General features: G+C 40.6%; 1 protein-coding gene across 2 annotated transcripts in view; it reads right to left on the bottom strand.

Annotated features, from left to right (window-relative positions):
- The window catches only part of LOC123961410 (RNA binding protein fox-1 homolog 3-like), a 496,038-nt gene that overhangs the window by 96,567 nt on the left and 375,906 nt on the right, over positions 1-23,565 (bottom strand). For both annotated transcript variants that reach the window (XM_046036780.1, XM_046036789.1), the window contains exon 7: positions 16,232-16,341. In XM_046036780.1, coding sequence (XP_045892736.1) covers positions 16,232-16,341 — 110 coding nt within the window. The remainder of the gene's footprint in view (positions 1-16,231; positions 16,342-23,565) is intronic.

The raw sequence follows: 23,565 nt of genomic DNA, 5'->3' as shown, positions 1-23,565 counted from the left end.
ATGTCAGCTTCTGTTTTTTAGATGAATGAATGTGTCTTTGGGGGAAGTGAGCCTGTTTTAAATATTAATTTCTTGCCTGTATTGAGAACTATCTCTATGCACATGGACAAAATATTCAAAAAAAGAGTTTCCGTTCGAGACTGATTGGGATTAGATGAACATGAACAATGGTTTCCACTATATATTTCCCCCTTATTTACAAGCACGTTCACCACAAGTAAGTAAGGTAAGTTGAACTTTGGCATGCGAGTGCTCTTATATGTGTTTTAGGACAGTTTTTATGGAATTAATCGTTTTTTTGTCTGTATGTTTAAACACAAATCAAACATCTTTACATTAATGGATAGTTAAGACGTGAAGCCATACATGGTGTATGGCTCTTTTCTAATTAAGGTGAGGTGATTCATTTAGTGTTAATATTGGATATTATTGCCGGGGAGTGGTGGCTTTGCAGCCATTATGCGAGCAGTACAGTGACACATTTGTAGTACTTTTCACCAAGTAGGGGATTCGATAGCTGTCATAAATTCTTAATATCTCCACCTCAAAATTACAACTAAGCTAATGTGAACAGTTTCTTCAACTCGGCTGCACATAATATGCACATGATGTTGGATACTGTATGCTAAAACACAGTCAAAACTGTAAAAAAAAATGTACTGAAATTAATTCTAATGGATTTTTTCATGCACTGTTTTTACCTGTTGCATTTAGGTGAATCTACTCCATGAAAACTCAAGTTGTATTACCTACTAGCAGTCAGTGTCTGCACTGTAACCATGGATGTACAGACAACTGAAGAAAAAGTCTTACTGTGAAGATTGTGTGGCAAGATTTGTGCATTTTTCTACATGATTTTTAAACATCAGAGGAATGGGTATAAGTTGCATTTATTACAGCCATATACCTCTATTTATGGTGCCTGTGGGCTCTGGTTTGACAGACCATTGACACTGAGAGGAAGCGAATTTTGGTGCAGAAAGGAGAGGGACCTGGATGCAGACATAATGGTGGCTATAATGGCAGTTGCAGACGTCACATGATTTCCTGTCCACTGCGGAGGTGCTCTTGCGGTGGTCTGCCATTTTGTGTCTGGTAGGTAGGTACTCTTGGCACAAAGTGTTGATCACGCATTAAACGTTAAAACACAAAACAAAACACCAAACAGTTGTTGTTTGGATTTTTTAGCCAAAATCTTCTCACCGGTATATATATTGGGTATAAAATGACATTTGTGTCAACAGTGTTTTAACTGGGAATTATTTATCAGTAGGAGTTCAATCAGTTTATGCGCTGGCCCTTTGCACACTGCTAAATATTTCTGTTTCTTGTTGAAGCTTAAACAGGGGCTTTGACAAGCTCATACTGGGCATGGAAACAGACACCGGTAGCTACAAACATATAGCAGATTATATAATGATCATGAAAACTACATGAGAACACCTCCCCCCAAACAAACACACTCAACATCACACTGACAGGAGCATACACGCATTTGTGGATGCACATAAACACTCACACATAGACACCCGTTGACACCGAGAGAGTTCAAGCCTGACATGAGGTGAGATGAAGTAACGTTTCTCATCATCCGCTGAGCCAGGCTCTGTCTGACCTGGAGGACAGAGGTAGGCCCGGGGCATGGCCTCAGGACCCAGGCAGCTGGAGTGAAAGGGTCCTCCACCGAGACTTATAAAGTCCAAGCCACAATTTACTGGGAAGGCTCAAATTGTGGTGTCCAGTGGCCACTGCACAGCCCTGCTGTCAGCACCACTCTTATTTGCTTCATTCCCTTTGACACTGCCTCTCGATTAGGGTCATAAATTCCATGAAATCGGTCAATAACCTATAACACTAATGTCACTCTCCTGCCATTAATTTTACAGCCTGTGTGCCACACTGTTTCTTAACCCCTTTTTACGTGACAGGGAGTTTATACTCCCAGAGATTGATTGAGAAGAGTATATAACAAGCTTTGAATAGAGCCTTTGCAACCGTAAAGATAAACACGTATAATGTTTGAAAAACTGCAGTGGACAAGTGGATATGACTATAGTTGCTGCAGTCTTTGGAGATTACCACCTATATGTGGTTGGATCACTTTTGCTGTACACTTTTAATATTTAGCTACCCAACTACACCTGGAGGATTTTCCCATTAAACTTAATGCCTCTAGCTAATTTAAATGATTGCTTTCATTGCTGTATCAGCCTATAGAACATTTGCACCTTGATACTTTTGCTTTCATTACTACAGGCATACCACAGACTTAAGAATAACTGTTTGAATTTCCCCTGCTGCTTACATTAATATACGCTAAAATATGTAAATACAAATTCTTGTATATGAATATACATACATGGAAACGGAAAAAAACTTTTCCAAAAGATTTGGGTGTGTAAACTCTGACATTGGTTGCGGGCACTGCGGCTCTGCTTTTGATTATTTTACTTTAAATCTCAAAAATACATTATGATTACCACAAAACCTACTGCCAGCCAGTTTTGTTTCTAAAGAGTTCAACTTGATGATTCTATTTGAATAACTGAGTACAAAATAGTAGAAAGAGCACAAATTACATTTGTTGCTGTGAGAGAGAGGGCAGGAGTGGTTTTCTTATCATGCGTGGCAGGTTGCCAGTGGATATGTTGCTGCCGTTCTCACAGGGGCTTCTCCAATCTTTTCCTTATGTGAGAGCTGACACTTCAGGGCATATCTATGGCACAGGCGTGTTAGCAATGCACACGCCTTCTGCTGCAACGCTGCCGAGGAGGATGAAGGACTGCCATGAGAGACTTCTGGAGTTACTGCGCAACAGGCCAACCGCAGAAAGTAAAATAAATAAATAAGACTGCAAAAAATAATTACTTTGAATGGCATTTGGCAATGGAAAAGCCCACTTAAACAGATACTTCTGTTAAAGTACATTTTAAACTGAAAGAGGAGAAGAAAAGGAACTTCTGCCAACAAATCAGTGCTGAGAGAAGCAAATTCTTACTAGATCATTTGAAAGGGGAATTTTGGGCCATAGCGTCTAAATTGCCAATATGCATGTTTTTCTGCTCCTCCCAGGCTTAAATGACACATGCTATGATCTTAAAAAGTGCTCAGTGCTCAAATTATGTCTGTTTTTAGGTTTAAGATGTCATGAAATATGGGGCAAAATCTTTGAACCTTCGCTCCAGTTTATTTGGATCATCATTTGTTGGAGAAGCCACAATCTTAATATTTAATTCTCGAAGTAAGTAAGTTGTAAAATGTCTGCTTCGCTTTAGTTTAAAACATTATTCTGCATAATCACACATCCCTTTGTGTGTGATTCACTCATCCGGGTTTGTTCGCTCAGTCACGAGAGGAAAAACAGACAATATCACCTCGTGTTATTTTGGCAAGTCAGTGTGCGCTGGCAACTTTCCATCCTACTACTCTACCAGCTCTACCACTCCTCATTGTTTTTGCTGTTCAAGCTTCACTCCGTTACTCTCTCATTCTCCTGAAGAGAGAGAGGAGCATTTAAACAACACCACCGCTGTTAATCATTAAATCAGATTTTTATTTTTGCCTCCTCTGGAATGGCTGGAGTTGAATTGACATGGAGCCTCGACAGCGGCGAGGCAAAATGGCCGCTCGTAGTAACAGCTCACAAGCCCCTGGACAACCTGAGGCATGGCCATCCAATCCCACATCATTAAGGCTAGAGTCCTTTATTGTGTTGGAGGCATTAAATGGTGCGCTGGCTATAGCCCTGAAGTCACACTCCACTAGGAGAAAACAGCAGAAAAATAACGGCACAGCTGGATAATGACTTTTCCCTGGGAGGCTGACCATGTGTACAAAAGCGCTAATGATAGCAGGTGCAATAAGCGGGCGCAAGGCTTTTACTGCGTCTGGATCTATTTTCCTCTGCTAAACTCGCCAGTGATTTCCCCCGTGTAGGTGTCTTTCTGTAGTTTAAGAACACCCCCCCACCCCCACCCCACCCCCCACCCCCCTCCTCTCCATCCACTCTCTCCTCCTGTATCTAATCTCTTTATCAGCTGTGCAGCTAATATCAAAGAGGACTGTGGTGTGAAAATCCTGCAAGTAAAACCAGCTGTCAGGGCCTAATCACAATTAGCTGGGATCTAGACCCATTAGCCCCAAGGGGAAGAGACCAAAAGCTGACAGAATTATTGTTACTACTGCTACTAAGCTACTGATTGCTAATGATTCCACAGACCAAAAAAGGGTGGGGCCTGGGTTTCAAGAAAATAAATAAATAAAATAAAATACATTTCTACTAGTATCTTTCTGAATTCATTTTGTTCGCTGACAGATTTACACTGAAAAAGGATAGAATTTACAACCTGATGAAGTTGCTTGACTCTCATTGGTATTAGTGGTTAAACAGATAACACGTTTCCTGGATATACTGACTCCACTGCTTCCTTAGCTCAGCTTTGCAGCAGAGCTGTTACATCAGCTGTGCTACAAAGGCATGTGTGCCTTCCAGATTATAAAACATTGAGCTGGAAGTTAATGACTGATTGCAACAGCCGTTACTGAAACTTGTAAGAAAAGGAGAGCAACAACTTGCAGACAAAACAACGCCACGTGACACCTGGAGTGAATCACCTGCAGGATGAGCCTTTCAAAGAAACACCTCACATTTGATGTTAAGCCCCCAAACTGTTCTGGCTGTCGGAGGACTTGCCGGGGAGATAGAAATGTCTAAAGTTATTACAGCAGTCAGGTAAAGTGTGGGGCAACGCGGTCCTGTAATAGGGGTGGAGAGTTGGCCAGCAGCAGCTAATGAAGGCGTCTCGGGGAGTACTAAAGAGTCTACGTGACACTACTCCTGATTTGCCTGTCTGAGGACACAGATCAATTAATACATTAACAAACGATCGCAAGCACTTCATCTTGCAATATGAAACCGGCGGCCTGGACTCGCTGCCCTCCCGCCCAGAATGGCTGATCAGCTTTGCCTCTATACACCGTCCGCCATGAATTTCAACATCTTCTGCAGCTTAGGCTGCCAACGCCTCCATGTGGGTTTATAATGTCTCACCAGAGGCTGAGACCATATGCATGCATTGTAACCACAACACATGCTGTACATACTGTATATGCACTGTGTGCAATAAGGGCAGATGTAAGAGTGCTTCAGGCTATTCTTCATCTTCTAAGAAAATCTAACTTACTGATACAATTTGCAATATAATGCACCATATAAGACCAAATCACAACAGCTTTGATTGAACGTCTGCCTAAGGGGAATCCACTCTCACTAATGACCACAGCTCCAAAGCCTGAAACTGGCTCCTTCCTGATATTTAAGCTTCTGCTTGTGGACATCTCTGTATTTCTTTTGCAGATAAAAACAATGGATTAATGCAAGCCAAACACACCATGTGAACAGCCTGCGGCACACTTGAGTGCATTGGTTGGGGAAGTCTAACGTAAACCATTGCTCCTTGCCATGCCATATATATCCAGTCTCCCCATTACCACCATCTCTACTCGACAGCGAGGGCCCTGCACTGCTAAATTATTCATCACACTGAAGGGAGGACAGAAGCATGCATGGTTTCTCCACTCCATGCCTCTTCCCTTTTTCTCTCTGTCTCTAATGCAAAGGAACAGCCGGGTGGAGAGAATGATATACAGGCCATCTCTCCATCACTGTGTGGCCATCGCAGGAGATGTCGCCTCCACTTCCTCCAATTACCACAGTGGAGTTGAGGTTGGGTTTGGGTTGTGCTGTGGCAGACCTAAGGGTTGCTGGCTTGCCTGCCATGCATATGGGGGAGAAAGGTGGGTGGCACCCAGGGGCCCCATGCATAACCTGGGACGTCTTTGTACACACATTCATCTATATCAGTGGGCAACAGGGAAATGTAAGCCAAAGGTAATTGCCCTGGATAAGAACATCTGCTTGGTGAATAAATATTCTAATGAGGGGAGCTTGCAGGTTCCCCAGACTGATGCGCGGCTGACAGGCCTCCGGAGGGACCGCAGGTAATGCTCACCACCTGCAATTCAAACAGGAGGCGGTCCCGCCCTCCTCTCGCAGCTAAACGCTGGCCGACTAACACACACACACACACACACTCTGTAGATAACAGGGATGGGTGGTAAATCATTGATCAAGCACTGGCTGTGAAGTTACTGTTCTCAGGAATGACATGTGCAGCGCAATACTCAACACAAAATAGTTTCACTTCACATTGCCCAGCAAATGTTCTGCTGCTGAATAGATGCTGATCGAAGGGTCTGCAGCAAAATCTAAAGACGCCCATAATTCTATAACTGTGCTGCCCGCAGTGTCGTGTGAAGTTCAAACCATAATATTTTCGAAAATTGTATAACTCCTGCCTGTTCTCACTTGTCATTTACTGGCTTAGCAGTCAAAAGGTTATGTCACTGCCTCCATTATTATATTAGGGCACCAGCTAACATTCATTTTCATTCTTTTAGTCTATTTATGAGTTAATTATTAATTTTTTCTAGTCCATTAATCTGTTTTCTGCTTATTTTTCTTTGTGTTTTGTGTTCTTTATGTTTAATCGATACATTATTTAGTCTACATGTCACAAAATTGTGAAAAAGGTCCATCATAATTTCCCAAAACACGCTGCTTTGTTTTCAAATTGCTTGTTTTGTTATGACTAAAGAACTTTATTGTCCACAATGTGGAAAATTGTCTTCAGCTTCACCACACAGCGTTAACAATACAGCAGAATTGACAACAAAAGAGAATTGATTAGGACAAAAAGCATTTGTCACACCAACGGTCCAAAACCTAAAGACATTTAATTGAAAGTGATACGAAACAGTGAAACGCACCAAATCCTCACATTTGAAAAATTGGAACCACAGAATATCTAAATTGTTGTCGGTTTATTTTCTGTTGATCATTGTAATTGTTTCAGCACATTCACCATCACTGTAATGTTTTTTGTTTTTTTTTCATATTAAAGTTTCCCAAACACTGATATCCATCCCCTGAATTTACACCTATCCAGTCTGACATCACGTTTTAGGACAACTAACAAATATTTTGATTATTTTTCTTATGATTTCATCAATCAATTAGTCAACACAATGTATTTTATTGTCAAAAAGGCCCATAACAATTTCCCACAGCACAAGGTGGCACCTTCAAATCGCTCTTTTTGTTCAAAAAAATGCAAAGATATTAAATTTACAATGATATAAAACTGAGAAAAGCAGCAAATCCTCACGTTTAAGAAGCTAGAGCCAGTAAGTTTTACTTGATAAATGGCATAAACAATTAATATGTTACCTAAATTGATGTCAGTTAACATCTTGTTGATGACATATAGTACATACATATAGTAACTGACTTATCATTTTAGCACTATATCACCTTTTTATTTTTGTTTGAGGTATTCTAAATACTAATTTAGAACTTTAATACTTTTACTTTTTACCTCACATGTAGTCTTCATCTTAGCTGTAGCTAGCCTGGACTCAAAATAGTGAAATATTCACAACTTTTTTCTTTTTTGAGCAAAGCTTTACCATCAACACTGGACATTTTGCCACTGTGATCATTCAGGAATCAGGTATTCTGTTACTTTGAAGCAAAAAGGACATCATTATCCATTTTAGAGTTATAGAGGGAAATGATAAAATAAGGAGTCATGTATTAATTATGGTTACAGCAAATAACAGATATGCTGAGAGAAACAGCCCACTACAGGACAAGAGGCCCACTGTCACACCGATGAGCCTACAGGGCTGTAAACTGTCAGCATTACTGCTTCACACTATTCGGCCTACATCTGTGTGTGGTCATCGCTCCGACCGGCTGCAGGGCAAATTAATGATCAAACTGAAAGTGGAAAAAGGTGAGCTGCTCAGAGCTCACACCTTCAAAGAGGCCAGAAGACAGTGACGAGCCCCTATCAATAAGCATCAATGCCCAGGATACATCACAAGAGAAGCGCTTTGAGCATCAGGGAGGCCTGTGTTGGAGTGAGGCCTCAAAAAACACACAACACCACACGCTCTATTATTTCCCTTTCGTTATGACATAATTTGGAAACCACACACCTTCCTGTCACTTCCAATGTACTTGAAAACAAAAAAGCAAACTTTTCTCGTGGTTCAGATTTGAGCTCATTTCTCCACAGAGTAACTTTGGCCTCAAAACATCCTCTCTCTCCAGAAATCTGAGCTTTAAATCAATACCCTGTGCTGTTTCATTCATAGCATACTTAACATGGTTTTGTAATTCATGTTTAGCTCTCACTTCCATGTAAAAAAAAGTATTAAGTCATAATGGAGTCATCCACGTAATATAACTTTCCCCCCAAAAAAGATGATCTCTTTCCAGAAATATGAACTCACGATCAATAGCCACACACACACACACACACACACACACACACATACAGTCTGCATGAAACACATCTGTAACTGCATTACTGCTCAAACTGTTTACAGTGGCAATGCTGGAAATATGTGTTGCATCGAAAAATAATTTAATTTACTTTGTATTTCTATGAAGGTACAAAATACAAGTTAGCAAAACAGCGGAGGATTAAAATGATCAGCAATGTGCATCAGTGAAAAATGAGGACAAAAAAAAGTGTGTAAACGCAAAAACAGCGAGCACTGTGCGGGTATTGTTGCGGTGAGAATACAAACCACAGAGGAGACAAAACCAATCTGACTAATCATACATGATCTCAAACTGAATTAATCAGCAGCTCTGGTTAAGAATCTGTAATCATCCTCATTCTGCGCTTAATGCTGCTTAATTTATGAAAAGACAAAAATAGGAGGAATTCTGGCTGACTTAGATGTATGGGCAACAAAAACAACAACATCACAAAAAGCGTTTGAACCACAGCGTAGACGAGGAAATCAAAATGTGTCCCCAGAAGACCCTGAGCAGCTCATTCTCAGACGCCGGCGTTAAATCGGAGATATAGTTTAAATTGGTAGACATGCGGCATGCTGGGTAGTCACGAAGTTGAATAACAATACTTATTATAGGTATTAGTTTCAGTAACAACCGCACTTCAACATCCTCTCTCATTTAAAGGCTGAAGAAATCCGACTCGTACACGCAGGCCTCTATAGCATCTGGCTGCAGCATCCAGCATCAGTAAAACACACGGAAATGGAAAACTATAAGCTCTGTTCATGCATGTGGGAGGTGCAACACCACACACACACACACACACACACACACTGTACATACTCTAGGGGCTGAAACACACTCTGACGCATACGCCACACACAATATACACACCAACTCTCTGCCCATGCCGGAGCAGTGTGAGCGCAAAAGAGATCCACACTTTGTGGTCCGGTACTCACCCAAAAGTACATCATCATGGTGGATGCGGGACAGTTGTGGGCAGGCGGGTGGAGGAGAGAAGGGCCGAGCACTGGGACCAGTCCAGCCAGTGTGGGTGTCAAGAGGAGTCCGAGCGATTGGACAGAGAGCTTTACTGGTCCCTGTTCCACTGAGGCAGCCCTCCCTCTCAACTGTTCAATGGGGCTTGACTTGAGGTTTCCCCCTTCTTCTTCTTTCGCTTCTTTCTCTACAAGCAGCTTGCTCTTCAGTTAATTTTTAAAAGCCCCCTTTTCTTTCTCTTCTTCTTCCTCAGAGCCAACACAAGAAAGAGGGGGGGAAGCAGATGGGAGAAAGGAAAGAGAGCTGGGGAGGTGTTGTAACCTCTTTTTTCTTTTGACACTCTTCCACTCCACTTGCCTCTCCACACCACTCAGTTCGAGACTCTCCCTCTGTCTCTCTGCTCTCTCTCTCTTTCCCCACTGTGCCGTCTCTTATTGGTGAATGTGAAATCAGTCGGTACGGCGCCGAGGCTCAACTAGAGCAGCAGCAGCAGCCTGCGCTTGACAGCTGCCTCCAGCGTTCCTCCACCGGAGCCGTGTTGCTCTGCATAGAGGAGTGCGCCGAACAAACCGGGATCCTGCAGACGGTACTGTAAAATTCAGCGTCCCAGGGAGGTGGGGGTGGGGGGTTGGGAGGGTGAGGGAGGAAGGGGGGAGGCAGGAAGCTGGGAGTCGTGGTGGAGAGCTCTGCGGGGATGAGGGGGGGAAGACGGAGGGGAAGAGGGGGGGAGAAGGAGGGAAGGAGGGGGAGAGGCTTGTGTTGATGATGATGCTGGTGATACTGGAGGACTAACAGATTGCTCCTCTTTCTTCTTTTCACTGTCTGTGACTGAGATGTTGCACTGAAGTTGTGGCAGTTTTAGTTCATTGAAGAGAAGAAGAAGAAGACAATGCTGAAGAGAAAAAAAAGGGGGATCTCAGAGAAAACCTTAAAGTATGCCACAGGCAATTGGGAGGCACAGCCTATTTTTTTTTACTTGTTTTCTACTTTTAGCTGCTGATGTTCGCTGCCTTCATGTGTGTGCGCCAGTGCATTTTCTTTTATTTCCCCAGTGCACACAGCCAAACTCATAGGGTGGTGACCAGGAGTGTGTTTGGTAAAAACCTTTTTAAGACAGATCAGAGGCCAGATGAAGTTGCTGTGAAACACCTTTGTGTGCCAAGCTATATTACATTACATGCTTTAGTGTGTTTTCCATCTGGCGGCTGTAAAGGGGGAGGGGAAAACGGGAGAGGGAGGGGGTAGGCTTGGCTATCTTCTAGACAGCACTGTAACAATGAGCCTGCCTCAGCAATTTTCAAAACATATCATCAATACACGACTGGGAGCTCTCGCTTTTAAATATTAACCCTGTGGCAACCGGGGGAGGCTGCGGAGAGCTCGAGTGTTTTTGCGGCATCCTCTGGTGCCGGATCATCCAATAAAAGACGTCCTGGGGGATGAGCTAATTTGCTGTAGGATCCTAAAGAACATTTGCCAGCTATAGAGAACACTACCGTAATGAACAGAGCAGATATATTCAGGCTATGTTACCCATCAGTAATTGCCACATAAGGAGACTGAGTTAAATTTGCAGCTGGCTTTGAGCGAATTGATACACAAGGGGCCTCATTCATATGGCGTAACTGTCATCTTAAATTTATCACCCATTTTATTTTTCCACCTCCTTCAGGAAAGCACAAGTGAACGCTGAAATATGAAACGACATAAAGGCAGTCTAAGAATCGCAATTAGTGATTTTCGCAAATATCATGATGTTTCAGAAGATTGGTTTATTTTAGAAGAGACCTGCACATTTGATAAATCAAGACAGATATTATAAAATTATTTGACCGCTCCTCTGTGTTTACCTATCCGTCACATCACAATCCAGCCTTTGCCTACACATCTCTTATTTGTGGCATTGTCATGCACATACAAGCCCTCCATATCTTTATACATGTCCACCAGAACCCAATGAATTTACATTAGCAATCACAGAGTGGGTAACCGCCCCACTCCTCCATCAATCTCTGATGGGAAATAAAAATGAAATGCACTTCTCAGGCAACTCGGATTAAGGATCACGCTTTTATCAAATACTAAAGTCTATTTCAAGTCGTGTTCATAAATAACTGAGGGGAGAGAGGGAGGAAAGGAAAAAGGGTGGAGGCAAAAAAAAGAGAGAGAGACCGCAGGGAAAGAGGCAGACAGGCGGGGGTGGTGTGGAGGTGGTGTGGATGTAGACAGAGAGCATCAAGGTCTGAAGCTAAGGGCACTTGGGGTTGGAGGGATTAGGAAATAAGGTAGAAAATAAGAATCTGAGGGCATTTCAGCATCATATAATCCCCACAACTCCTTTCCAGGAATCTCCTTCAATTACAGATGAAAAATGGAATTTGGGTTAAGATGGCGCTGCTCAGGGAACAGACCTGGTCTTCCCTGCTTCCTGTCTCCCTCCCAAGCTGCAATTCTCCCATGCTCCACGCTTCTTACCAAGAATGCAAGTGGCTTTCCTAACCATTTAGATTTCACCATAGTCTAGACATTCCCCAGAGACTCTGGCAACCATTATAAAGACAGAGCTTTCAATGAGAAGAGGAAGTGAAGGCCTCACACAGAGCGCGTTGTGCCTAAAATGTCCGTCTGTCTCCGATCCTCACTGACTCGAGGTCTCTCTTAATATTTTATGATGATCTCACCTCCCCTCTGTAGTGTGCTGCTACTTACAGAGCATCTTCTGTCAAACTACACTCGGATCTCTGTCATTACAAAGACAACAGAGGAGACAATGAGCCTGACTTCCCCCGAGTTCTCACTCTCAACCCCACAGAATCCCACCGGAGTTCTGGGCTATAGTTATGACGAGCTCGACCTATCGTCCTCATTCATCAAACACTCAGCCCTGTGCTGTCTGGTCTCAGGTGGTGTGAGACCTGGTTGGTTGGCGGAAGACAGGAAGAGATGCTGTTCCATCCTGAGTCTCCCAGGTTACTTTTCTCTAATGACACACTTCACTTTATGGAGTGACCTGTTTTACAACTCGCTGACATGGATCCTCAGCTTTGCTCGTTTTATCTGTCTTCATCAGCTCCACAGGTAAGTATTGACATTTCTATACTAAATACTGCACATCATGAAAGTAAGGCTGTGCAGAGTGATTCTGTTCTGAAATGCTGCACTAAAACAACATGAAAATGTAAGTTTATGGACCTTTTTCTTCTGTCCTTTCTCTCTCCGTCCCTTCTTAAGAATCAAGATTGCAGCATATTAAGATTGTTTTTTGTGGCATTTGAGTACTGTGACAAAGTGTAGCTTACATTAAGCAGTGCGCCTAGTGACTGACATGTTTTCCCCTTGGGGCTCTCCATAGCTGTACAACCCCCGATTTGTTTGCTGCTGAGATTACTGCAAACCTGTATACATGACTGCTGGGGAAGCCAACTCCTGTACACACTCGCTGCTCTTGATAATTCCTATACATCCAAAGCTGCTCCCCATGAAGGTACCCTGAAGGTGCAACATAAGGGCTTTTATTTTTGTTATTTTAAGTTATGGACTTAAGTAAACATTCCACAAGTTCAATGATTCCACTAAAAGTAATTTAAAATTAACAATTTCAAAGGATAATGTTGTGCATTCAACTCAAGACCTGCACATCCTGTTGGTGTGCTGTGCACGCTGGCCTAAACGTTGCACAACGGACTGTAAAAACCCCTAAACTAATGTTTGATATATTTAGAGATCTGGACCTCTGGACTTGATTTTCCTGGCACCGTGTAAATAGTGTAAATGGTTGTCCGTCTATAAATATGTCAGCCCGATGTTAGACTGGCAGCTTGTCTGGGGAATACCCTGCTCCCGCACCCCACAACCCTGCACAGGATAAGCAGGTATGGATTATGGGTGTATGGGTTTTAAGCCTCAACCGCACTTTATTTTTGTATTCATTTTGTGAAATAAAATTGAATGGGTGATAAGTTAGCTTATGGGTGGGCCGTGACGCACTGTAATGGACATATTGTGTTATGCCATCAAGACATCCTGACAGTCAATAAATATGCATAAAATAACAAGGAAATTCATGGTTTTAGTTATTCCTTTAACTCAAGCATTCTGCCATTGCCTGCGTATTTAGCCTTGAAAACTGTAATGTTTTGTTTCCTAGCCCTGGAAGACATCATTAAACATCATTTGTAAGCATACATTACACTATACGCAGCAAATTGCCCATCTGGTGATTTTGGAGCTCACTGTCTGTGAAACAATAAATCTATTGTATGGCTCCACGTAAAGAATCGCACTAAAGTAACGCCTTCATGTAGACATACATCGAGTATATTAAACATAGACCTGTGCACAGACTGTATGTAGTGTTAATAATGCAGTGTTTACACCCTGGCGTTGAGCAGGCACTACTGGCCCAGGGCTGCAAACTGGCAGGGCTGTGCAGTAATTAGGGGCTGTGTGTTGGGGATGTGAAGGCTTGCTGCGTGTCATGCTGGTACCACTGCCGGGCAGACCTGGTGTGCTGGCAGCAGGCACACAGAGTGCTACACAAGGCCACGCCTTTCTGTCACAGCGGGAAGTTGCACCTTTCACTTAAACCAGCGATCCTGCAGCCTGTGAGCCCTGTCATTTCTTTGCGGTCCAAGAAGGGACACAGAGGTTGTTAACGCCAAGACAGCGGTCGTTCACAACGTGAGCAACATGTCTGATCTGTGTGTTCATGCACACAGAAATATTAGGAGTTTGAAAATAAGCAGTGCATATTAACTTTTAATGCTTTTGTCCGGTGTCATACTTAAAGGTTGTGCATACAACCTTTGTTACATGGCCATTTTTGTTTTCATTGAAATCTATTGTATTTTTATTTTTGTCTTTGCATGTCTATGTTGGATTTATTTATTTTAATCTAAATCAAATCACTTCTGTTGTACTCTAACCATGGATGTATAGACAATTACGCGGATAACTTTTGATTTAGGAGACAAGGCCTAAACATGATTATAAGGATGAAAAGTTAGTTAGTTTTTTATATATGATTTTATTTATATAATTTTTTCAATTAATGGTCATCTATCCATAGTGAATGCCAGAGATACTGATATATGGAAAACACTGCACTGATTCCAACAGTATGTATAACTTGTGTGTGTACTGGTTTTACTAATTTATGATTTTGAAAGGAAAGGGTGCAATTTTGACACAAATTGCATCATTTGTGTAGAGAAGACTTAAAGGCACACACCAGCAATTTAGTGATGAACTAAACTGAACTCCCATAAAGTGGAGGGACTTGCATGAGACAGATTAAAAATAGAGAAGTTGAAATCAAAACAGCAGAGACTGATATATATTGACTTAACAGTTAAAAAAACTCTCCAAAAACACAGTGTCCTACATTTCCCATAATGCAACCCTGCAGTGTCTTTTCATTAGATCTTTCCTGCTTTGTAAATGCCAACATGTTTTGAACTCCACACCTCCCATTTGTAACAAGGCTTTCTGTTACAAATTTGTTTGCAAGCCCATGCTGCAGTAACTCTGACATTACTGTGACATCATTAGGGTATTTTTCTCAGATTGACAAAGCTCTTAAAGAGCTACATAACATATTATACTTTCATCAAATGAGCAGTACGAAACACCACCATCCATAAAAAATGAAATGCTATTCTTTTAAGAAGGTGCCATGATGAGACTTTTGAGCTATGAAAATATTGGTTTCATTATTTTCCTCCTTGATAGACTTTATGACTAATAACTTAAAAACAACTTCTGTTTTAATTGAAACCCAAATCTCTGTCAGCTGTCGTGTCTGATGTCTTTTTCATTTGTTGCATCTTTCAAAGACTTGTTTCCTGGTTACAGTGTGTGCTGTGTGTGTCAGTACATGCATGTTTGAGTTTTCCTTTGAATTCATAACTGTACATGTTATACACGATATTTGTACACATACACTATATAAATATATATATATTTTTTTTTTCATTGTACAAGCTGCAGGCTCTTGCAGTTGTGAAGAGAGACATTCAGTAGCTTTGCCACTTGAAATACAACTACACCCAACTGGAATCCTAACAGCCTCTTGCATCTCCGTTTGACATTAATTGATAATCATACAAGCCTTCACATTAGACATTTATGAGATCAGCTGAATTATCTATTTAATGTAACCCAATTATATGCAACCCTTGTGCACCAATCAACAGTAATTCCCGACGCATAAATGACAGCTACAACGACAGATTTAATCAATAATAACCATTGATGAAAACTTGGGACCCGCTTCGAAAAGAGGGTAATTAATACGACCAAAATTGCTTGCTGATTTTCTTTTTTTCTTTAGGAAAATTGCTCTGTTATGGTCATGGTTTGTGTCTTTCACAAGAATCTCTTCTGTATGGCAGCTCACATTCCAGCTCCAGTGAGAGTAAGCATAAAACAAACATTAAATTTCCCTTTGATAATTAGGGATAGACAGTAGCATTGCTTCTAAACACAGGCTTCAACTGCTCCAGCTCTTAATTAAAAGCTTTAAGTTGATGTCATAAAACTACTACTACTATGGCCAGAAAAGACACATCTTTTTTATGCCTCACATGTGACTTTCCTACATGAAGCGAGAGAGTCTGATATGTTGCTTAGATATGGTGGGGTTTCTTAGTCTTACATCCACAGCAGAGGAATGTCACATCCTGTACGTGGAGTATAACTTCAACTAACACATGTCAACAGAGTAGACATCAAAAGCAGCTCATTAGAGACTTTGGGGAATTCTGCACCTGAAGCCTGTTTGGGTTCAACAGAACCACATGAAACTCTTGTGACAAAATGGAGGTAAGTGTGCACACAGGGGCCTGCTGCTCTTACCAGTCTTGTAAAGAGGGGCACTCCCAAATGCCAGAGGTGATCGTTCAGCAGTCCGCTGTATACCACGTTCCCGAAGACAGCAATGCTTCCTGACTTACACAACGTGTTTCCTACGGGGACACAAAGAAACACAGGTAGGCGTCATTTAAACAGACAGGAAGCAGCCAGGGGCAACTGCATGCACTCTAGCAGAAAGACACTCTTCTCTGAGAAAAGAAAAGGAAAATTCATTGCACAGAAATAATACAGAACACATCATCGATTGTTCTAAATATTGATTTCAGAGGTTTACTGAACATACAGTAGATGTAATGATGAATATAGATAGAAAGCTTGTCCACAATCAATAAAGTTGCACAACTGAGCCAGTCCTATCTAACAACACAGTATAGAAAAAATATAGTAAATAACCATTTGAGGTGCAACAGAAGATGGCAAAGAGGAGAAAAATATAAAACCTCAAAAAAAGAAAGTGTCAGAGCCTAAACCTTTAAATATTTTATCATCACTTAAAACCTCTCATCAAGCACTCTTTTTCTTGCACAAGCTTAAACATGACACAATATACAATAAAATGGTTACTCTTGATACTCATGATACTGGTTTTGAAAAGGTTGCACTTCAGAGTTTACTATCAAAAAGTCACAATTAGTCTAAGAGATAGTAAACCAATTTTAAAAAGGCACTGATACATATGAAAGTTTTTCTCTTTTACTTTAAAATACAATTTTTATGTTCTGCTTTGCATCGCACTGCTGTTACAAAAAAGCAACTGAGTTTGTACGATATGTACTTTCCTGAGGTTGATGCCATTCAACCAGATGGCATCCAAAAACAAGCCGTATCATGATAAGTTTCCAATATTATATTGTTTAAAACTGATCTTCTGACATTTATTTTATATATTCTGTTTTATGTGTAGTGTGGAACTGATGTTGCTGCTGCTTGTCTTGGTCAGGACACTCTTGAAAAAGAGATTTTTAATCTTAACAGAGAGCTGAAGTCCTGATGTAAATTCAGGACCAACAGTAACTTCTGTCACTGAATGCATCATGAGTTTCTTTCTGTAAAAGTAAAACTCTGTTTCTGTTTACTATCCAAATTCAAAGATAAAGTTTGCATGGATCAAATTAGCATGAGGGGCCAATGTGTGACCACAAGACAAATGAAACCCATAATATTCTCAATTTGGAACAAGCACACAGCAAAGAGCTACTTTACGCAAAAAAATTAATAAATAAATAAATAAAACAACAAACAGGAAGTTTGCCAACAATTTCAAAATACAAAACCACCAAAGCAATTGTTCACCTAACGGCAGTTTATAACAGGTCCTTAAAACAAGAATATGAAAATGAGTGACCAGATCGGAAAGAGAGCCTTTATCAAGATTACAGTGCACTGAACTACCTCAGTTTCTTTCATCAAGATACGTTTGAATTCAACAGTATTTTGTTTAGGCAGTTTTGTATAAGAAAATATACATTTAAATATTATATATTAAAATATTTAAATTGTTTATAACCTGTTGAGGGGGAGAAACCTAGTCTAGCCATCCCATGTTCCTCATGACGCATGTAGGTCATATCAATGATACTCACTATTTCTCTCTTCTGATATTGTCTCCAACATTTTAGCTGTAATTGAAAAAGAAATCTCACTTCTTGTCCGTTCTCATAGCTCTTCACTCAACTGGCCTCGGTATGTCAAACTGCTGACACAAAGGGTTTGGGCTTGTGGGAATTTTGTTTTATAAACCATTCTTGTATAGACAGGTGGGGTGAACGGAATAGTGCTGAATAAGTTTATATTCCAAGGCTTGGTTTTTTAGTTAATTTCATTATTAGGCATTCCCGGTTAATTTTGGCATGAGGCTTTGCTAGTTAAAGGTGAAAAAAAATCTAACAGCATATGACATATGACAGATACACAACAACACTGGCATACTGTCAAGCCTTCTGTAAAATGCATCAACACTACTATCCATTGTAAGTTGTGTCCACTGCCACTGAGCCTCGGCACACAGTCCACCCTCTCAACGACACTCTTAATTAGCTCAGTGCCAATGAGTGGCCTTCAGAAACAAAAACACACATGCATGCATGCCCACACACGTCCCCAAGAGTGTGATGTACTGCACACCGATGTCCCCATGTATGTGATGAATGCAGCTTATGGAGTAGGCAGCACAGAAAACACAGGTCCCCATTGTAATTTCTGCACAAAGGAATGCTGCAAAGGCTCACCAGGGGTGGAGTGAAGCAGTGCTGACAAGCAGCACATGCATTATTTAAAAACAAAAGTAAAAAATGCCCATTAAAGTGTCAGTGGTGCTTTCGGCAGTGCTGGCTTGGGCGCGGTGTGCGTATTACTGTTATTAATGGGCCAGGCGTGGGGGGCATTTCTTCAGTGTGATTGCTCTGCTGCTGTTGCTATCCACGGTTCAAGCCTCCCCCCACTTTTTTTCTCCATTTCTTCTGTGTGTGCGTGTTTGCGTGTGTGTGTGGAAGAGGAACAGATAAAGAGCATGATACAGACAGAGACAGAGAGACACAGAGAGACCCCAAGTGCACAGTCAATGAGCTCCTACAGCTAATATCATTTCACATTATTGAATGCATATTAAGGCAGAGAGACCTTGTCAGTTGAATAGGAGCACCAGTGCTTATATCAAATTCTGATCCGCCGTCACGGCCATGTCTAAAAAATGCCGGGAATGTTGTCAGCATATTGAAAATAAGTGCATACCATTCTTCTTTGCAGTTTAAGATCAAGGGCTATACATTACTGCTACTGACACAGCAGAATGAGGTCATTGTGCATGTTGTAATTACAGCTGGGTAAACACTGCTCTCTGCTGCAACACTGGAAACACAGAGCTTGCAGTACTAATAAAGAAAAAAAGAGGACATTAACTAATGACTTGGATCTCTCTGCAAACAGTATTGGAAATTTTTTAATACATCAATGGGGATAAATACATTGAACAAAATGATTATTGGTGTTTGTTATGATCAATTCCAGAGCAGTGTAATACATTAAAATCAATGCACCGGGTGTTTTTACTGTTAGATAACATGCACAAAAAATAAAGACACCCCCTGACCTATTCTTCTATCACCAGTTTACTATGGTATTATTAATGGTGTTTACATGCAGCGAACAGAGCATATAATCAAATTTTCCATATTTGCATGTAGAAAATGTCACATAGAAGAGACAGCTTCATTTCCCCCCTCACAAACTCTGCAGAGCTGTAGAGCCAGTGGGTTTTTATTTTTGTTTATAAAAAAATTATTAAACTCTGCATCTTTGCGCCACTGGATCATCTGTAGTTTTCTTCCTTTTTATTAAATCTAACCCTAACTGAATACATGGTGCTTATTGGTTCATGATGAACTGTTGATAATCCTTTTTTTGGTTGTTAATCCTGCTTTTTTAGGGCCTCTCTCAGCAGTTGGATTTTCTCTCATCTGCAGACTCGACAGCATTGAGCCCAACCTCTGATTAATTATTAATTGTGTGATTAAAGTCTGCATTGGTGTGGGTGTATGTGTGTGGCTTGCAAGGAGGGGTAGAGGAATGCAACTTGCAGTCTACTTTGCATTATGTACAACTTTGAAATTCCTTTTTTTAAAACTTACATTTCAGAGCAGGCATTTAACTACAGGCAAATCATCGGGCATGTACAATACCTGTAAGAGCCGAAGAAGGGAAGACAGGGTATTGTTTTATTAAGTAAGGAATGCCTGGTTGAGTCTGGCTCAGTTTTCTTTTGGCTGCAAGTCAGATCTTCTCTTGTTTTTTTTATCTCAGTGCAGACATACATGGAGAGTTTGACCAACATAGATTTCAAGGCTGATGCTGCTACCAATATTTCAGATTGAATCTGCTAATAAATTATTCTACATGCCAATATTTAACCTTAAACTTCACAATTTTTCAAACTTTTCTGAAAATGGATGAAATGGGAAAAACTTGTGAAATTAGAATCAGTTCAAGCGCTCTGCACCGAAAGTTTTGTATTTATCATTTCTGCTTATCCAGAGATGATGCACTGCAAAACTCTTGATCTTATAAAGCCATGTCTGTCTATCTTTGAGTGATTTTCCTAAAACAAATGAATAGCTTAACCAGTTTCACATAGAAATCACATTGTTTCGAGTGTCTGCATCTTGAAACAAGAAAGAAAATGGCAGATTTCTGCTTGATTTCATAAAATAGTTTCAACAATGTGATGCCTTTGAGATAAACAAGATGGCAGATTTGTTTTAGCTGTTTCAAGAAAATTTAAATGTAAGGACTAAACTACAAACAAAAACAACTTGATAAGATGAGACAGAGGTTTCACTAGTACAGCCAGTATCTGTCTTTTAAATAAAAGGCCTATAGCAATCCAAAATTGACTGCAACATGAGTAACCCACACCGCAGTTACAATTCATCTGGGTGAATCTAAAAACAAAACTTACAGTCATTATTGGTGTTAGAAATGCATTAATGTGAGAAATAATTTATTCATATAAAGTTACACATTGACTGAAAAAGTGTTTTAATAGTTGATTAATCGTTTAAGTCCTTTTTAATGCAAAAATTCCAGCTATTCCCTAGTTTCAGCCACTCCGTTGTGAGGATTTGCTGCATTTGATTGTGTTATTTGATAGTGAAAGGAACATGTTTTGGACTGTTGATCTAGGAAACAACAATTTAATGACTTCACCTTGGGCTTAAGGAAATTGTGATGGGCATTTATCACCATATTCTCTTGCAAATAATCGTTACTTGAAGCTGTATGTGGTATAATGAAATACAGCATAATATAGTTAGATCCCTTTCACAAAGCTTTCTGTTCAGATCCTGTTTAATATCTGAGAAACGAAATGGAAGAAAACCATCTCGGTGTGGTGTCAACATTATAGGTTATTTAGATACATGTATTTGTGTGTATATGTGGTTCTGCCTGCTCTCTGGCCTCCTCCCCTGGCTCTGCCATTGGAGGTGGGTCACTTTAAGCATTCAAGCCCCAGAATGTGCAGCTCACTTCTAGCAACGAGGCACATTGCTGCAATGCAATAAGGGAAAACAACACTTTTAATAATTCAGGCCCCGAGACCGTGAGGGGGTGAGGTGGAGGGTGCGGAGAGGGGAGGGTGGGGTGGGTGGAGTGAAGACGTCTTAAAGTACCGCAGAATGGCTCATTTAGCTCCTGCTACGCATTATTAAAGTTGTATCGAACCCCCCCTCCCGGGTCTTTCCCAAAGTTCTTCTTTTTTTTTTTCATTTTCCTTTTCTCTTTCCCCAAAAGCCTGCAAGGTAACCAATAACAGCTACCAACATTTATAAACGACATAGTATCCTGCACCTTAGAGGAGGAGGTAAATAATGGTGTAGCTCTTAATCTCTCTTTCTCCCTGTCCTCCCTGCTCACTAGTCCTCTGGACCGAAATTTGTCAGTGCTTTATCCTGTTTGAACCGTAATACAGAGCCCTCGCTGTCCAGATTATTTTCTGCCTGAGCTAAGCCCACGATGCATAAAAAATGTGGGGAATGAACCTTGTATGGAATCAAATTGAGTAATAAAATTGTGTTCACTGTGGCACTGATGGACGCATGATGGTACCGTTAAGGACGTGTTCAAAGGTACTGTAAATTGCCTCTGAGCCTGATGGCAGTTTCCAGAGTAAAGAGAGTGAATATAAATAAAAAATACAGGAGGCAGAAGACAAATGGGAACAAGCTCAAATGCAAATGCTTAGCTTTTGTTATCCTGGGAAAACAATATTAATCAAGACACACAACATGTCAATCTGACCTGTAATGTTGTCTTTTATTGGTAAAACAACCAACATAATATTAACTCCTTAACAGCCAGTTTCCCCCATTAATTTCCAAAGAAGTAGATTCAAGGTTGGAAAAACGCACTGTGGATATTTGACAGCGTCATCTAAACAGTATTCTGTATCATCTTGTATCAGCTCCTAATTAAAGCTTTATGATGTTTACGCTGAGTGAAATTTTCTAGCCCAAGACTCTCATGTTGTTTTATGGCTGCATCATTCCATCCAATAGAAACATTCCAGATTTGTTGTGCATCATTTTATGCATGTTTCTAAAAAGTCTGCCTGACATTTTTGGTACCTGTGGAAACTCTGGGACCTGTAATCCAATTTGAAATAAAGTAAATGATTGGTTAATAACGTCTTCCCCTTGAAATCTGCAGTTATTATCTCCTCCATGCATTTGGTTGTCTGTGTGTGCATGTGTGTTTGTGTTTGCAGCTAATCTTGCATACCACTGGACCCATCAGCCTAATATTTTATGCACATTTATGACTTTGTGCTGAAGGACCTATTTTGGTTGCAGTGATTCACAATTTCTGAAAAACCTATTTTATTGCCTGCTGTGTTTTATACAACCATTGATTGCTGACAGCTCAGTCCTCCTAACCTGCCGGTAGGTATGTACGTTAGTTACATCAGATACATTACATAAGTTATTCAATTCAAAGAACTTTATTTATCCGTTAGGAACTTCATTTGTGCAGAGCATCAGTGCATACACCGTTCACATTAGCAGAACCAGTCACAATATACCACTTACACGTCACCAGCAATCAACAGTGGTAAGTAAAGCTTGCAAAGCACAATAAATGCATGATAAATAGGCATTAAAAAACATTGTGTTAAAAATGTTAAATATGTTACTGACTTATGTTAAAATAAGTCAATGTTGACTAATGGTTCTACATGGGACACAAACAGCGGTCTCCTGCAGGTGAAAGTCCTGTATTTGTTTGACCCATCCATCCTCCCCCAACCTTGTCCCTTTAGGACTTTGTGGCTCCAATAAATACTATGTCAACTGAAATATTTTTCTGTATGACTTTTGTGAGTAAAATGTCATGCCATATCTACACAAAATATGTCAGTAGAGACTAAATGGTTTGAATAGTGACAACACATTAAATGACTTAAGACACTGGAGTGTTATTCATGTCATTTGGTGATAACAGGCCTTGCGGAGATCTGCTCTTTACCGAGTGTACTCTTCTAGTTTGCCAAATTGAGAAAAAACAAAAACCACCATTTGTTAAATCCCTTCAAATCCACACACATGCAGTGATGGTCAACCTCCAAGGCTGTTTCTGTGTGTGAAAACTTGACATTTCAGAGGTACTGTGCAAGGGTTTCAGCCGGCAGCAACAAATTATAATTATTACAATTTATGATTACTGCTTACATTGCACAATACAATGAAAAAAGTAAAAGCCTATTAAAATGTCCACTTAGGATATATACACCATAAACTCCTGCAGAGATCTTAAATCAAAGTCCA

This window comes from Micropterus dolomieu, linkage group LG02 (assembly GCF_021292245.1).
Source record: "Micropterus dolomieu isolate WLL.071019.BEF.003 ecotype Adirondacks linkage group LG02, ASM2129224v1, whole genome shotgun sequence".
In the NCBI taxonomy this organism is placed as follows: domain Eukaryota; kingdom Metazoa; phylum Chordata; class Actinopteri; order Centrarchiformes; family Centrarchidae; genus Micropterus; species Micropterus dolomieu.
This window is presented reverse-complemented; position numbering and strand designations above follow the sequence as displayed.